This window comes from Leucoraja erinacea, chromosome 29 (genome assembly GCF_028641065.1).
Source record: "Leucoraja erinacea ecotype New England chromosome 29, Leri_hhj_1, whole genome shotgun sequence".
Classification (NCBI taxonomy): Eukaryota; Metazoa; Chordata; class Chondrichthyes; order Rajiformes; family Rajidae; genus Leucoraja; species Leucoraja erinaceus.
The window spans coordinates 11,555,848-11,574,556 of record NC_073405.1 but is presented as its reverse complement, the minus strand read 5'-3'; the positions used below and the strand labels follow the sequence as shown (position 1 = coordinate 11,574,556).

The 18,709-nt window shown below is 37.9% G+C and overlaps 1 protein-coding gene across 1 annotated transcript in view; it reads left to right on the top strand.

Moving 5' to 3' along the window:
- The window catches only part of LOC129711157 (protein unc-13 homolog A-like), a 162,571-nt gene that overhangs the window by 16,476 nt on the left and 127,386 nt on the right, over positions 1 to 18,709 (top strand). Inside the window, exons 2-7 of the mRNA XM_055658609.1 lie at positions 4,656 to 4,685; positions 6,037 to 6,136; positions 10,993 to 11,110; positions 14,796 to 14,919; positions 16,352 to 16,425; positions 18,258 to 18,312. Of these exons, the coding sequence (XP_055514584.1) occupies positions 4,656 to 4,685; positions 6,037 to 6,136; positions 10,993 to 11,110; positions 14,796 to 14,919; positions 16,352 to 16,425; positions 18,258 to 18,312 (501 nt within the window). The remainder of the gene's footprint in view (positions 1 to 4,655; positions 4,686 to 6,036; positions 6,137 to 10,992; positions 11,111 to 14,795; positions 14,920 to 16,351; positions 16,426 to 18,257; positions 18,313 to 18,709) is intronic.

The following is an 18,709-nucleotide window of genomic DNA, read 5'->3' as shown; positions in this document are numbered from 1 at the left end:
TAGAAATATTTGGGTTTGTTAACTTTTTAACTGATTTTTTTAAAAGTTTGGTTTTATCCATGTCATCAAGGATAACTTAAAAGCCTCCTTTTAACGTTCAGTTTCTTTTAGTTTAGAAATACAGCACGGAAACAGGCCTTTCGGCCCACCGAGTCCGCACTGACCAGCGATCCCCGCACATTAACACTAGGGACAAATTTACATTTATACCAAGCCAATTAACCTACAAACCTGTATGTCTTTGGAGTGTGGTAGGAAACCGAAGATCTCGGAGAAAACCCATGCAGGTCACGGAGAGAACGTACAAATTCTGTACAGATATTCCGTGCACCCATAGTCAGGATCGAACCCGGGTCTCTGGTGTTGCAAGGCAGCAGTTTTACCACTACTCCACCGTGCCTCCCTTGTATTAAGATTCATCCTCTTCCACTAATCATGCTAACATATGATTCAAAGTAAAAAAAAATACAGAATTATATCAGAAAATAAGAACTGCAGATGCCGATTCATCAAGGAAAGATGCAAAACCCAGCGAGTCAGGCAGCATTCCTGGAGAACATGGATCGGTGATGTTTCGGGTTGGGACCATTCTGTCAACCCTTCTAGAACACTCCGCAGGGCCCTGCCATTCACTACTCCGATTTTACTTTCCACAATGCAACACCTCAAACTTAACTGCATTAAACTCTAATAACAAATCTTCAGTCCACTTGCCCAACTGATCAAGATCCTGCTATAGTTTTTGATAACAATCTTTGCAATACAGTACAACCTTCACATCAAAATCATTGATATAAACCACAAACAACACCAACACCAATCCCTGAGGCACACCACTAGTCACAGTCCTTCAGTCCATAAAACATCCTTCCACCATTACTATCTGCTTCCTTCCATGAAATAAATTCTTTATCCATTCTGTTAGCTCTCGTTGGTTTCCATGCAATTGAACTTTCCAGAGCAGCCAACCCTTATCAAATGCCTTGCTGAAGTCCATACAGACAACGTCTATGGGTTTGCCCTCATCATCCTTTTTGGTTACCTAGAATATAGAACATAGAAAAGTACCAGACTAGAATGGGCCCTTCAGGTGCCAAGTTAAACTGCCAAGTTAAACTGATCTCAAGTGCCTGTACATGATCCATATTCCTCTATTCCCTGCACTTACATGTTTCTATCCCAAAGTCTCGTAAACGCCACTATCGTATCTGCCTCCACCACCACATCTGGCAGTGCATTCCAGGCCCCCACCAAACTCTGTGTAAAACAAAAACTTGCCCCGCACATCTCCATTAAACATTCCCTCTCTCACCTTATAGCTATGCCCTCCAGTATGGGATATTTTCACCCTGGAGAAAAATAACGGACTGTCTACCCTTTCCAGGCGTCTCGTAATTTTATATACTTTTATCAAGTCTCCCCTCAATCTCCAATGTTCCAGAAAAAAAACAATCCAAGTCTATCTAACCTCTCCCTGTAGTTTAAACCCTCTAATCCAGACGGCATTCTGGTAAACCTCCTCTGTACCCTCTCTAAAACCTCCACAGTAATGGGGCGACAAGAACCGCAATACTCCAACTGCGGCCTAATCAAAGTCTAATAGAGCTGCATTATGACTTTTTGATTCTTGTTTTCTTTGCCCCTAGCAATGAAGGCAAGCATACCGTATGCTTTCTTAACCACCCTATCTACTTGTGCTGTCACCTCCAGTGAGCTATGAACTTGGACTCCAAGGTCCCTTTGCACATCAATGCTGTTAAGGGTCTTGCCATTAACTGTATACGCCCTACTTACATTCAACCTCAAAGTGCAACACCTCATACTTGCTTAGGTTAAACTCCATCTGCCCTGTCTCCACCTAGTTCTGCAGCTCATCTATATCTTCTAACTGCATTCCACACTGTTTTTAACTCCTCCAAATTTGGTGATGTCAGCTGAGTCTCTTGAAGAACATTAAGGTGGATAACTCCCTAGTGCCTGATGGAACCTTTGTTTCTTTAGCCATAGGCAAGGTCCCGAAGGACTGGAGAGTGGCCAATGTTGTTCCTTTGTTTAAGAAGGGAAGTAGAGAGAATCCAGGGAAATATATCCCAGTGAGCCTCTCATCAATGGTAGGGAAACTATTGGAGAGAATTCTTTGAGATAGGATTTACTCTCATTTGGAAGAGAATGGGCTAATTAGGGATAGTCAGCACACATTTGTGCGCGGCAGGTTGTGTCTCATTAACTTGATTGATTTTTTTTTGAGGAGATGACAAAGGAGATTGATGAAGGTAGGGGTGTGGATGTTGTATACATGTATTTTAGTAAGGCGTTTGATAAGGTCCCTCATCATAGGCTGATCCAGAAGATTAAGATGTATGGGATTCATGGTAATTTTGTCAAATGGATTCTGAACTGGCTTATTCATAGAAGGCAGAAGCTTGTGGTGGAAGGTAGATATTTTGGCTGGAGCTCTGTGACCAGTGAAGTTCTGTACTGGGACCTCTGCTGTTTGTGATATATATAGCAATTCATAGATAGCAATTCAATATTTAATTAGCAGTTCATCTCCTTATTGTCTTCACTCCATTCTGTAAGCTGTTGACATAATTATTTCTAAATCAGTGTATTCTAATCAATTATAAAGTTACTGTAAATATTTTGGAAGTTATCAAAATCTGTGATTGTAAATTAGACATGTTTAGCTAAAACAAAAAGCATTTTTACAGTACTTTCCCCCTGAATTGATAAGGCATAACTAAAAGTGTGCAGTGGGATGAGTTAATTCATATGGAGGTTTGTTCGGAATAGTCTTTGTATATTGGGATTTCATGAACTCCTGTCACTATGGCTCAAACTCTAGCTTTTGAATTAAAACACTCGGGGCAGACAGCTGACGTGTCAATTTGGTAATGACATTTGGATGTGCTGTTCAGTCAAAAAATGGAGGCATACTTTCATACATCATCTTAAATATAGATTTACACTGAAGGAGGCAGTGATGCTTTGTTCCTGGAGAAGCAGAACTTATCCGGATACTTGTGTATGAATTTATAAAAAAAACACTTTATTTGTATTACTCTGGCACTTATAAGTTTATATTTAGAATTATGATTATTGATTGATTTCATTGTTCTGTATCTTTAATGACATTGTGTCCTGCTGAATGTGAAAAATGGAAAACAATTCTGAATATTACCCAATGTTGGTTTGGGTTTAGGTTTATTTTGTCACATTTAATAGAACAATGACAAGCTATGTTTTGCTATCCAAACAGATCACATATACCATACATGGATACAATCAGTTCAAACTCGAGTACAATAGATAGTGCAAAGGAGAAGATACAGAGTGGAGAATATATGGTTACCTGATGTTTAGAATTTTTCAATTATACATAATTTAACAACCCTGGAGATCACCATTTGGCCCATTAGATCTATGCAGCATCCTGTAGTACAATTCTATTAATCCTATTTCTCTTCTCAATTCTCCACGCTTCTGCATTTTATTCTCGCACATGCCCATCAACTGCCTATTAATTCCTTTTGCCATTTCTCAACACTAGGGGCAATTAACATTAGTCAATTAAACTACTAACACATTTTTGTAATGTGAGAGGAAACCAGAGCACATGGAAGAGAGCATGCAACCTCCACAGATAGCACTTGAGAAATGGTTTGAATTGGGGTTCCTGCAGCTCTGAGGCCACAGTGCTAACTTCTGCAGCACCATGCGGTTCTAAAGAGTTTAACCCAAACAGCCAAATCCAGTTTAGGTTTTGGCATCTGAACGTAGTTAATAGTAAATTAATATTGATTATTGCAACAAAAAGTCTATTTTTACTACTTGCATTATACAAGGGAAGCAGATGCTATCATCATACTTGCCCCATGTAAGAGCATGCGTGCGAAGCATTTGTGATATTAAAAAATGTCTGCAATTTTTTAATGTCATGCAGCAAAATTTAGCCCAGACCTGCCAACACTACATTTGGCATTCTGAAATAAAGTGGCAGGGGACCTAAATTAGGCTGGAAATATGCATGTGCTAGTTTGTGTTCTATATTTAAGGACAGTGTTTAATATCCTGCTCTGCTGAACAGGTGGTGTACTCAATAATCGAAATCTGCAGTGATTGTAGTTTTTTTTAAGAAGGACTTGCATTGACAAAGTACTGTTCAGATGTCCCAAAGCATTTTGCAGCCCTACAAGGTATCGTTTTGATGTGTTGTCGCTGTTGTAAGGTAGAAAGTGTAGCAGACAATTTGTGCATAGCAAGCTCTAAGTGTGGTAATGATCAGTTAATATTTGAGATATTGATTGAGGTCTAGGTGCTAGGGATTACTACCCTTTGAAATGTTGCATTGGGATCGTTGAACAGCTGGCTGAGAGAACTAACAACTTTCTTCATTGTCTTATCTGACTTTGTAGCAATACCACTGTACGATAAGGAGTGTCAGCTTAGATTTATGATCTATAGGATTTACCTGAAACTTTGAGCACATGGCCATTTGTTAAGAATTAAGCATGGTTTTAATAAAATTACTATGAACAGGTCATTTAATTTCTGGTCTAGCTTCCTGTGAGTGCATGATCCCAGAATTATTTGTTTTAGTACAGTGAATGAAGTAAAAAAATATTCTAAATGTTATCCCAATTTTTCTTTTTCAGTTAAGAAAGCAAAGCTTGATGGTCCACAAGGTAAATATTGATTCAATTAATTGTTTTGCTGAGGATATTTGATGCAAGCATCCATCTTTACAATGTTTAAGAAAGAACTGCAGATGCTGGAAAAATCGAAGGTAGACGGAAATGCTGGAGAAACTCAGCAGGTGAGGCAGCATCTGTGGAACGAAGGGTCTCGACCCGAAACGTCACCTATTCCTTCGCTCCATAGATGCTGCCTCACCCGCTGAGTTTCTCCAGTATTTTTGTCTACCTTCCATCTTTACAATATTTTGTAATGTCAAAATTTAAATATTCTGACAATTGGATACAGTTTTTCACAGCGACCATAGCACTATTAATCAGATACTTTTGGAAAATACCATTACCAAATTTCATTTTGTAAATAGTTCACATCACTGGCGTCGGCACCGAGCACTGCATTTATTCTGTTAAGAAAATGCTCTTATTACCAGCTCCTCACCCCATCCCACGCTAATTTCTTCTGTAAGCACAAACATTTGGTTCCAAAATTGATTTTGTTGTAAACTGTTAATACCTGGATATGGATGACATAATAACAATTAAATTAATTTTCATGAAAGGAAGGGACTATCGCTGGGTTACCAACACCTGACTTGTGGACACTCGTACTCATAATATTATTCCATTCAAACGGCCAACATACGTACATACATTCCTATAAATAGTAGACCAAGTGTTCATTAAGTAAATTTTGAGCTTTAGATAACATTCATGACTGTGGAGATATGGTGACTACTATCAGGTAATTTTTGTGTATTTGCTGACATATGGGCAAAATTGACAGGAATGTTTTTTAAAAAAGGGGAATTTGTTTGTTACTGGGGGTGGCCTGTAGGCTTTTTGTCAGGGAATCGGTGATCATAAAAGGAGGAGACCGATTTTACCTGTGTATTTATAGAATGGCCTGTTAAGAAAATAAAGTTAACAGTTGTATTTTCTGCCGTTTCACTATACCTGTAAAATACATTTTAAAGAAAGTTTTCCACAACCCATACCTCATGAAACCCTTCTTCCTATACCAATCACGAGGCCTTTCACTTTATATCCTGTGGTATTGCTAACAGACCTCCAACCAGAATAAAGCCTTGCTATCTAATTGTAGTATTACTTGGAGACTGTATGTTGATTGCTGACTCATTTAATATCCACTTTTTTTTAGAAGAAAATGTGCTTTTTTTAATAGCACTGTAGTATAATTACCTTCACCTAATTCTTATCTTTTTGGAGTGCCGTAGTCCCCCTTGCAATGTCACAGCCTAGAGAAAGGCCAGTGTCTGCAATCGATGTCCATGATGTTCAGTTAATCAATGTTTACTGACATAAATCAATTTATCTTTTACAGAACGATATAATACCTATGTGACTTTAAAAGTTCAAAATGTCAAGAGTACGACCATAGCAGTGCGGGGGAGCCTACCATGCTGGGAGCAGGATTTCATGTTGTAAGTTTTAAATGTGAACATGGTAATATGACATTCCCATTGGCTTGCCATTGATGGTAAGTTAAAAAGTACAATACCACAAAATGAGAATGTAAAAGCAATCTCGCTAAAGCAAAGATCTAATATTTATTTTTTAATTAACATATTATGGTTGGTGATTAGATTTGCAGGGATTAATATATTTGTATGCCAAATACTATGTCGTTGTAAGGCTTTGGGTCAACCTTGTTCACACCTTTGAATGAAAATTTAAATTCAATGTGTAACTATGTAGTAATAATTTGTAGATCACTAAATTGTAATAATACTTCTGGACCAGGAGCTGGCTGATCTTTTGAGCTTTTACAAAATTTCAAGAGAATTGCTTTTATGTGTGGCTGTGTGATCAACTATTGGAAGCTCTATGTTAAGCATCCATTTTATGAGTTGGTATTATTTCTTAGATTCTTTTCCCACTGGCCCAGAAAATACCATGCTGGTATCAGATCAGTCTGAAGCAGGGTCCCAAACCAAAACGTCATCTGCCGATTCCACACCTGGCAATAAGAAGGGCATGGATTCTCAAGGTGGTGTCAAAAGCTTCATGTAAAAGTGAAATTGCAAAGTAAAAATATTGGCTTGCTGAGTGTGAAATATTTTATAGAGATTACTGTTTCCTTTGCTCTTGTTTCTTTGATTTGTAAAGGTTTTCCACAGGTGATTCCACAGATAAGATCTCGTATTTCGAAGGGACAACTTTATCAAATTTTACGGGGAATATCAAGACAAGCAGGATTCAAACATTCCTACTTTTCAGAGGCTGTTGCCATTAAACATTTTAAGCAGAGGAATGCACCATCCTCTCCCATTGAAAATCATGCTTGAGGGTGTACTTCACTGTTCTACATATCTCTGAACCATTATTCAAAGTTGAATGAAAAGTTCACCTTTTTTTAAAAAGCAACCATACCGTAAGAATGAGATTGAAAGTAAATTGTATTTGTCTGTATTTTGGACATAAAACAAAAATGTCTTGGTATCCAGATACATACAACCAAATCTGTCATGGATAGTTTTATTTTGTGATCGTTTTAAATTGGGATTGAGAAGAGAAGAATGAGAGAAAAAATGAAAGAATACTTGGGGGAGTGAAAAGGATGGCTAGTTTTCTGACATTGAAAATGACTGTAATTTGAAGAATACCAAGAAGAGTACCATTTGTATTTTGTGGTACAGTGATTGGATACTCTACTTCCTGTGAGAAGGCTGTTCAAGTATAGATCAGCTACAGAAATGGGCAGAGAAATGGCAGATGGAGTTTGGATGGGATATTGTAGAAATGGCAGATCTGAGCAAGTGTGGGGTATTGTTGTTTGGGAGGTTGAATGTAAGGGGAAAATGTACAACTCATGGCATGACCCTTAACAGCATAAATGAACAGAGAAAGCATGTGGTCCAAGTCCATAATTCCCCAAAAGGAGCCACACAAATAAATAGAGTGATAAAGAAGGCAAATGGTATGTTACACAGAAAAGCTGGAGAAACTCAGCGGGTGCAGCAGCATCTATGGAGCGAAGGAAATAGGCAACGTTTCGGGCCGAAACCCTTCTTCAGACTGATCAGGGGTGGGGGTGGGTGGGGACAAGAAAGGGAAAAGGAGGAGTAGCCGGAAGGCTGGAGGGTGGGAGGAGACAGCAGGGGAGCTGAGGAAGGGGAGGAGACAGCAAGGACTAACAGAATTGGGAGAAGTCGATGTTCATGCCCCCGGGGTGCAGACTCCCCAAACGGAATATGAGGTGCTGTTCCTCCAATTTCCGGTGCTGCTCGCTGTGGCCATGGAGGAGACCCAGGACAGAGAGGTCGGAGGCGGAGTGGGAGGGGGAGTTGAAGTGCTGAGCCACCGGGAGGTCAGCTAGGTTATTGCGGACCGAGCGGAGGTGTTCGGCGAAACGATCGCCCAACCTCCGCTTGGTCTCACCGATATAGATCTGCTGACAAATGGTATGCCTGCTTTCATAAATCAGGTCATTGAGTATAAGAAGTCATGATGCAACTTTATAGGACTTTGGTTAGGCCGTGTTTGGAGTATTGCATGCAGTTCTGATCGCTCCGGTACAAGAAGCGCGTGGAGGCTTTGGAAAGTGTTCAGAGGAGGGTTGCCAGAATGATGCCTGGATTAGGAGGTATTATCTACAGGGAGAGGTTGGTCAGACTTGGGATTGTTTTTTCTGGAATGCCGGAGGTTGTGGGAGACCAGGTTGAAGTAAATAAAATTATGAGAACCATAGATAGGGTTGAAAGTCAGAACCTTTTTCCCTGGAAAATTCAAATACTGGAGGGCATAGTTTTAGAGTGAAACAGCCAATGTTTAAACGAGATATGCGGGGCATATTTTTTACACAGAGAGTAGTGCCTGGAACTTGTTGCCAGAGGTGGTGGTTGAGGCAGACATGATAGTGGCATTTAAGTGACTTTTGGATGGGCATATTGATATGGAGGGATATGGATTATGCGCAGGTAGATACGAGTTGGTCTTGGCACCACATTCGGTACAGACGTTGTGGGCCGAAGGGCCTATTCTTGTTCTGTACTTTTCTACATTCTGACTTGGATTGTAACTGAACCGAGCCAAACACAATTAGTGCTGACAATTCTTTTTAAACTGGTGTATGTTCTTGGTTCTGAGAAATGTATTCATTTAGTTCCATCGTACTAATACTTTTCACTTCTACACAAACGGATGTGATTGCTTTTGGCATCACATTGGGAAAATAAACAACGTTTTATGCTCATTTGAATGCACCGGAAAACAAGTGCTGGGAATTGTCCTTGATGCTTATCATGAGATCAGTTTGCTGTCAAGGCACGATTTGAAATTACTAGCTTGCTCCTTGCTCACTGGGCATGTACTACGTTAATGAAGATTGATGATAGGTTATTTTAAACTTAAGATGCACACAGATGAGTAAAGGATAAACTCGTTTGCACACCTCCTCTCCATGTTCTCAAGGACATGGAGAGGCAAATGCAGAGTTGCAGTTCTAGGAGTTAGGTAATCTGACATTTATAAATTAATAAGTTAGTTTGCAAATTCAGTTCAGAAGTAAAATGCACCTGTTGGGATGACCAGTCATCAAATCTCTGTATTCGTTGAAGTGCAGGACTGCCACTCACTTCAGAAGTTAGACAAGGGGCCTGAATGATGTGTTAGCGCAACTGTAGCAATCGCACCTTCTGTGGAATAGAACAGCCGAACGGCGGCTTGGGCCATTTGGCTCAATATTTTAAAAAAAAACCCTGACACGTGCCTAGATTGGTGCCGGGACATTGATCTAGGGCAGTGGGAACTGATCCAAGCCGCAGTTACTAGTTGGAAGTGCACCTGACTTGCCATACTATGGTGAGGCTCTTCCTAACAAGAAAGAAATTTACCTCCGCCTCCTCCTGTAAACAGTAGCGCCAACTCGGTTACATTTCGGGCTGCCCAAAAGCTAGACTGGCAGATATTTGCCTTAAATATAGAATTGTCTATTCACGAGGGGCTAGTACTACACAAGCATGCAAATAACACATGAGCAAATCCAAAAGATTTTAATAGTCACTCCTCTGCTCATGTATAACTTGTTTGCCACCTTAAATCCTCCTGCTTGCCATATTTTGGCTGTACATTTGATTAAAGCATCATTTATGCTCAGTGCAAAATATTTACATTTGTTTGTTAAATGTGAAGTACAAACTAAGAACCAGTCTGTCACTATGGTATGACCGTCTTCACTTGAAAGAATGGATATTAATTATAGAACCAGTCCAATTGAGAAAGCAAAACAAAAACACAGGTTTCGTATGATTGGTGTCGTCAGGATAGCAATAAACATTGTTTAAGAAGGAACTGCAGATGCTGGAGAATCGAAGGTACACAAAAAAGCTGGAGAAACTCAGCGGGTGCAGCAGCATCTATGCAGCGAAGGAAATAGGCAACGTTTCGGGCCTATTTCGTTGCCTATTTCCTTCGCTCCATAGATGCTGCTGCACCCGCTGAGTTTCTCCAGCTTTTTTGTGTACTATCAATAAACATTGTGCAGCTAACATAGTAATTTGAAATTATGTTGTTGCTGTTCTCACTCCTTCTGGAGTAAGACCATGACATCTAGTTTAAAGTGCTGAGTTGTGTATACCGGGAGTGCTGATCAGATCAATCTGGGCTCCAAAGTTCCTTTCACACAGAAGACAGGAGTGTAGAGATTCTGGGGTTCTTGATGTTCCAGATTCTCTTTTCCTCTTTGATTCCTTCATTCGAGCTTCCTCATGTGAATGTGTATTACTTTTTATGCGGGTATGCCAAGTTGGCCCATCCACTGCTTGTTGCTCTCAGTGGTGTGTGCCAATGTTAAAACTCTAGTTTGAAATGTAAATAGTATTGCATTGTGAGAAATATAGAGTAAGATTTTCTGTCCTGATGCCATGCTGGTATTAGGATTTGCTCAAGTATAATCTCACGTGTGCCTGTTCCCCACCTCCCCCTTTATTTTCATTACATTTTAATGTCCTATTATCATGGGGACAAAGAGATTCAATAGGATTTTTCAAAATAATTAATGCTTTTTGTTTGAAAAACAACTATTGCTTTTAGTTGGGGAAATGGGTGACTGAGGAAAAATCTAGAGTTGTTGCAATATGGAAGGTGTTATAAGTGTGAAAGTAAAACTGAATCATAGAAAATGATAATGTATACAGTACAGGCACATGATCCATCCACTTTGCACTGACCATTATTTACTGAATTTTTAAAATATTATTTTTTCAAATCAGTTTATATCAATTTTATCCTTAATTTAAAAATTATGTTATTATACTGAATTATTTCCTTTATTTTACAGTGAAATCAATCGTTTAGACCTAGGCCTGACTGTTGAAGTGTGGAACAAAGGATTGATCTGGGACACAATGGTTGGTACAGCGTGGATTCCTTTAAGAAGTATACGGCAATCAAATGAGGTAAACAGTTTGAAATAATGTTTAATTGTCCTAACCCTCAATCAGCACTTCTAACATGCTAGTGTCATGTCCTGTCTCCATATACCTGCACGTAAGGATAGGGGAAGAATGTATCAGGAGCACAAAGGGTAAATTGTGAATTTCGTGAAAGAACATTACAGGTTGCAATCAATTGATTTTTTTGATGCCAAGAACTATTGTTTTCAGAACCAGTTGAACTGATGTAAGGGAAGAGTTATGAATGAGGGAATACAGCGTTGAGAGGCAGTACAGATATGATGTTTGAACTTAACTCCAGAAAAAGATGGCAAAAGTTGTTCCCTATCCAGTTATTTTGGGATAGTTACCTCAGAAGGTGGATGGCTTGGAATGAAGATGGCTCATTTGATCTCTATAATCTTTCATTTAGGATATCTCTGCTTATCCATTATTACATATGAGGCCAGACTATCTATGACAATTTAGATACAGTGAACTTGTCGCATAGGTGATGTTGTAAAGGCAGATGTCTTCAGCGTGCATTACAGCATTTTCCATTTCAGCATTTGCGGTTTTGTTTTGATCTTCACCTAAAAAATTAATCTGGCAAAATGTTTGCAGCATTCCCACTACTGTATTGCAATATCTTTCCTTGTTCAGGGAGGGAAAACTTATACATAGTCTTTCAGTTCCCACCGGGACTGAAAGTTTGAGGAAGGGTCACGACTTGAAACGTCACCTATTCCTTTTCTCCAGAGATGCTGTCCGACCCGCTGAGTTACTCCAGCTTTTAGTGTCGACCCACCGAGACCTCAAAATATTTGGAGCAAGATGGCTGTGTTCTTGTAATTAACGCATAATTTGCCTTTCTAAACCTTGGTAAACTTGCCTGATAATTTTAATTGATTTGAATGCTAGGACATCTACATTCCTCTGCAATTTTCAAGTTTCTTGGCATCTTTTAACAAAAAGTCTGTTTTTTATACTTTCTTACAAAGCAGATAGGCAAGATAGCTAAACAAGATAAACAGCCATAACTATCAAGGGAGGTTTAAAATAATAATAAATAACATTGCAGTTTTCCATATTGTATAGGTATTCTTCAATTATCAGAAAGGTTAGGATTTATGAAAACAATTTGTTAAATTTTGTAAATCAAGGAAGTATTTCCCATTGGTTTAGTGTAAAAATTGGCTGCGTTTTAGACTGAAGAATTTTTAAAATGCACCAACACTAGTATCTGAAATAAAATATAGATGTATTAACTTAAATCCTAAATTATCATAGAAGAAATAATAAGTATTATTTTAAACCTCCCTTGATAGCTGTAGCTGTTTATCTTATTTAGCTCTCTGTAACTTGTATATTTCTAAAATTAGAGATTGTTTGCTAACTGTACTACTTAATGTAGCTTCCCTATCTTCCATTGCCAATTTATGCCTCATGCTTTTGTTGTTTGCTTTCTTCAGATTTAAGACCCTGGTTTCAGATTGAACTAAATTGCTTTCTATCCTATTATGATTATTGTTCCCAATAGGAGTTTTAACTACTAAATCTTCAACTAATCTTTCTTCATTAGGCAAAATGAGATCTAAACAGCTTGCTGCTTCCTTGGTTCCTTTTTGGAAAACCATCTCTTATATATAGCAATGTTACAAAATTTTGAGATTAAAAAAATCAAGTCTGCAATTTATCCCATCAGATAAAACATAACAATAAGTTTAATTTGACACCTAAATCACTTTTATATCTCCAGTAATAAAAAAGTTATGGCCATTTTCATACTCGGAAATTAGCATCTTGTTCCCTATTGATTTTCTATGGACATAACAAAAAAGCTGTGATCATGGACAGTCAAAAGCCATAACCTACTTAAAAATTAAGAGAACTGAATGAAATTTTCAGTTATCATAGATTGAAGCATTCTGAAACAAATATAAAATAATCTTACTTGGATGACCTGAAATTAAAGCATATAATTAGTTAGTTACCCAATTGTAGCTAATTTCAAACTTCAATTACTAGATCTAAACATCTATCCATTTCTTAATAAATGATTAACATTTTTAAATAGCCTAAGTGTCCAAATAATATTCACAAATAATTCACAATAAAACATGATTTTTAAATCTCATTTACATCAATTTATAGGCCAAATGGAAAGAATTTAGTGTTCAATTGCTGTAAATTAAAGTCTATTTTAAATCGGCTTTCTAGTGGGTTCCTGTGAACGCGCTGGTTTAGAACGTTCACATTGCAGTGGATTTGTGCCCCCAAATGCCCAGAAAAATACTGCGGGATATAAAGAGCCCAAAATGAGCTACTCGCTATAGAAAACTTTATATACAGGGTTCTTAAGAAGCCCCTTTTAATGTAAAAATAAGGTACATACCTTTAATTGTTTGCTTTATAAAACCCTGGGGCTGCGAGAGGTCGAGGGTTTAGAGAGTGATTTTTAAACTACTATAACTATTATACAAGGCCATAAAAACTAATAATACCTTTTGCGACGGGGTCTTTCAGCGATTCTCCGTTAATGATTTACTAGGCTGAACATTTTCGATTGCAACAGCCTAGTAAAAATCGCGTTTTAAACCTGCCCCCTCTAAATAGCGCCAAAATCACACACACGGCCTGGGGGCAGATTCTCATCGACGGTTCAGGTAGGTTTTGTAACATACCTATTATATATTCCATGAAAAATCCTCCACAATCTTACTGTTAATTTGTTGTGGCCAATCTATGTGGTCTAAAGCTTCCCAATCTCTAATCTCTAATTACATCTCTAATTCGATAATTGTAAGCTCTGTCCCATCTGCGCCCAGGATGAGGTGTTCCATACCAGGGCATCGGAGATCCTCATTCTTTAGGGTCTCCTCGTTATCCCACAGCTCCGCTCTTACTCCCCCTCCCCCATTTCATAACAAGGACACAGTCCCCCTTGTCCTCGCCTTCCACCCCATCAGCCATTGCATACAGCATATAATCTGTAGTGGGATCCCAACGGGATCCCACTACTGGCCACATCTTCCTATCTCCACCCCTTTCTGCTTTCCGCAGAGACCGTTCCCTCCAAAACTCCCTGGTCAACTCGTCCCTTCCCACCCAAACCATCCCCTCCCCAGGTACTTCCCTGCAACTGCAGGAGATGCAACACCTGTCCCTTTACCTGCCTCCTTGACTCCATCCCTGATCATTTTAAAATTGAATCTCCTGAGTGGTGAATTCTTCAGTAAATAGCACAAACTATTCCGGTTTTGAAGAGCAATTATGTTTTTAAGTAGGTGTTGGTTATTAATAAATAAAACATTCAATTCATAATTGTGATGGTATAATGCTGCAATGCTTTGGATAAATTAACCAGATTAAGTCAAATGTAATATTTTCAGGAAAAAAAATCATAATATATTAATTATATGATAAACGATACGCTGGGTGAAAACAGTGTCCATTTTTTTAAAGGTACAATGTTGGAAATTGATTTGGGATTATTTCAATTTTGAAGGGGTCCTACATTCTCAGCTGCCTATTCTTTGTACTTTATTATATAGGTAAATGCATGCCATGGATCAGCTGTAATGAATAATTCTTCCCTTAAGATTCTCTGTACCTTCTAAACTGCAAATTCAAAACCAAACTGTAGCTTCTATTTTGTGTTGTGTCATCTTTCGCTATCAATCACTTGCTTTCCACTTTCTCTTTGAAGGAGGGACCTGGTGAATGGTTGACTCTTGATTCAGAGGTCATAATGACAGACAATGAAATCTGTGGAACAAAAGACCCAACATTTCACAGGATTTTGTTGGATACTCGATTTGAATTACCACTTGGTAGGTTTAGTTTTTTTCTTTCTTTGCCTCATTAAGGTTGATTTATACTTATCACCTTTCACATGAACACAAAGTGGTTGCTTCTCTAAACTATACTTTTTAAAAACACTCTTGTTTTTATTTTTTTTATTACTATCTGTGCTGTTAAAAATTATAATTATTAATGACATTGACACCCAAACATTTACTGACCACTTAAAATAATTAATATTTAACAACATTATTAAATGAATCAGATTCTTGGTATTGGTTTGTCTTCTTTGGCAATTTTTATTGCAGGTTATTTTCTTCATGTTGAACACTTTATTGTGACCAAATTACTCTATGCTTGGGTAGTGCATATTTTAGTATTTATGTTTGGAAGTAAAACATTAGACAACAACTTACAATTGGGAGAATTGTAAGAATAGTTCTAAATTATATGGATTTCAGCCGAGTGGATAAGCATTACTGATTTTAAAAATATTGAGAAATGTCAGAATTTACGTTAGCATGAAAATAAGTTTCCAATATTTTAAGTTCAATGGTTTTTGTTGTGCTTCACTACTATTCATCAATTGTTTGACTGCTTGAATACCTTTATACCACCTCAATATGTTACCCCATTTGATCCCAACCTATTCAGGTTAATTTTCTTCACAGGTTTATTAAGGCAAATAACTAATACAGTGTAGACCAGAAAATGTTAATTTTATGAGACAAAAACACATTTTCAGAGTCATAATGAAAGGGAACATTTGCTGCTATTCAACATCAACACCATATTAAATTTCAGAAATTGATATTTTGGTGTGAGGGAATCTTGCTGACTAGCAAAATTAGTAGGGTGCATACAGTCATAGCAGGAACAATGTGAAGAGCTGATAACCAGATGAACTATTTAGGATGAGAATGATTAGGCACTATACCAGGGTATGTGCTATCTTTCAATAGTTTTAGTTTGGTGACTAAAGCAAAAAATGCTGCTAAAATTGATCAAATTGAAGACACCTTAAAATCTATATCTCTGCATATATTCATGACAACATCATTGGGGAATCACGGCACTTTAGAATGGCAATTATTGATGAAGTAAATAACGACAGGTCAATAAATAACTGAACCTATTAAAAATTCATGTGAAAAACAAAATGTTTCTTGCACATCTTGTGAGCAGTTTAGAGACCTTAAAATACTGTAATGTCTGCAATAAAAGTTATTGCCAACTGCACAGAATAATGAAGAAACATTGTGTTCTGTGTAATGAGATTTAACTGCACCTAGTTTAATTGTTGGACGGAATAATATGAGTCAAATTGTACAACAGATTTAGACTTTTCAAAGGATAATCGCATGAAGTGTTGTTGGTGTTGTGAAGTTGCTTCATTTGATTTTGTTTTCTAGTTAAGATGTTACTTTAAATATGTATGAAGAAATGCACTTTCCATTGCAGATATCCCAGAAGAAGAAGCACGATACTGGGCTAAAAAATTAGAACAGCTGAATGCGATGCGAGATCACGATGATGTAAGTGTTAATAACGGGCATTATTGGTGTATTAACTGTACAACATTTGAATGATATTGCATTTTAGACGCTCACCATTTTAAAAAAATGTAATCCTGGAATTACAGCAATTTATGATCAGGATTAAATATTTGGATCCAACAGTACACAACATTTTACAGATTTTTAATTATAATGTTGTGTACAAGCATCTTTGCATCATGTTGATAAACCAACAAATTTAAAATTTGCCAGAGTGTAAGATTTTGGTGTGCTAAAAATGATATCCTTGTTTAGTCTGAATTATTGTACTATTTTATTAAATTTTCCTTGCAAAATCTTCATGGCATTGGGGAGTTTGTTCTCTTTACTAAAATGGTAAGTTGAGCAGTAGCATCTATCATCAGCATCTGCATTTAAATACAGAGAGGTTACTTGCCCATTGATTTCCCACTGAAGACGCCAGTAAAAGTTATGCCTCTTACAATGTTTTTTACATGAGTTTTTAACCATTATGGGAAACAAGATTTGCTTTTAAATAACTAAACATGCAATTTTATTCCTTTAAACATTAGTTTGTATTAGAGAAATTAAAACGGTTTCTTAAATCTTTTGCTCAATCTCTTTAGTTCTGTATTTTAATACCATCTTAAAAAAGATTGTATTTTTCTCCTTAATTTCACGCTCTAAGCATGCTATATTAGTGAAAGCAATGTATGGTGGATGCTGGAAGTCTGGAATAAAAGCAGAACATCTTGAAAATACTCAGGTGATCAGATATAATCTGCAGTCCTGTTCTGATGAAGTCTATCAACTTGAAACATTGTTTCTCTGCAGGTGCTCGCTGACCTGCTGAGTGTTTACAGAATTTTCTGCTTTATGAAGGATTACGTTCAGACGCCTACAAAATGCGAGTGAGGCAGCTATTATCTAAATGGTTGCCGATTAGGAAAAGGGGAGATGCAACGAGACCTGGGCGTCATGGTACACCAGTCATTGAAAGTAGGCATGCAGGTGCAGCAGGCAGTGAAGAAAGCGAAAGGTATGTTAGCATTCATAGCAAAAGGACTTGAGTATAGGAGCAGGGAGGTTCTACTGCAGTTGTGCAGTTGGTGAGACCACACCTGGAGTATTGCGTACAGTTTTGGTCTCTAAATCTGAGGAAGGACATTATTGCCATAGAGGGAGTGCAGAGAAGGATCACCAGACTGATTCCTGGGATGTCAGGACTTTTATATGAAGAAAGACTGGATAGACTCGGCTTGTACTCGCTAGAATTTAGGAGAATGAGGGGGGATCTAATAGAAACTTACAAAATTCTTAAGGGGTTGGACAGGCTAGATGCAGGAAGATTGTTCCCGATGTTGGGGAATTCCAGGACAAGGGGTCACAGCTTAAGGATAGAGGGGAAATCCTTTAGGACCGAGATGAGAAAAACTTTTTTCACACAGAGTGGTGAATCTCTGGAACTCTCTGCCACAGAAGGTAGTTGAGGCCAGTTCATTGTCTATATTTAAGAGGGAGTTAGATGTGGCCCTTGTGGCTAAAGGGATCAGAGAGTATGGAGAGAAGGCAGGTACGGGATACTGAGTTGGATGATCAGCCATGATCATATTGAATGGCGGTGCAGGCTCGAAGGGCCGAATGGCTTACTCCTGTACCTATTTTCTATGTTTCTATGAGAAGAGAATGTTCCTTTGTAAAATCTGGGTAATTCGGAGACAATAACAGAGTTGGTGCCATTATGTGAAACTCCAATACTGTAAATGCAAAATAAAGACAAATTCAAAATATTACAGCTGCAAATTATGTGACGTAATATTGATGTATGAATTAATTGATGTTTCAATTAGTATGCATTCCAAGAGGAGGGGGAAAGGCCTTTACCTATTCCGGGCTCTCAATGTTGTAAGTATGACCAAAGTTTTAAAAAATTGTATTTAAGTCTAACTATTAATGATAACCTTTAATCTGCTGCTCCCCCCCCCCCCCCCCCCTACACACATTGCTTGTCTTTTAAAAACAAATTAAAAACTCTGCTTCCACTGTCTTTGAGAAATAGGTTTCCAAAGATACATGACGCCAAGAGCAAATGTTTCCTCATTTATCTTGATATTGGAGTCTCTTTTTCTCAGCCATTTACTCAAATTCTATGTTATCCCATTTTTTTGTATCCACTCCCTATACAGTAGGAGCAATTTGTAGAGGTTAATTAACCTACAAACCTGCATATTCTCCCTTAAAGAGATTGGTCTTGTACACAGTGGTTTAAATGCGATCTTGCAATGTCCTATATAATTGAAGC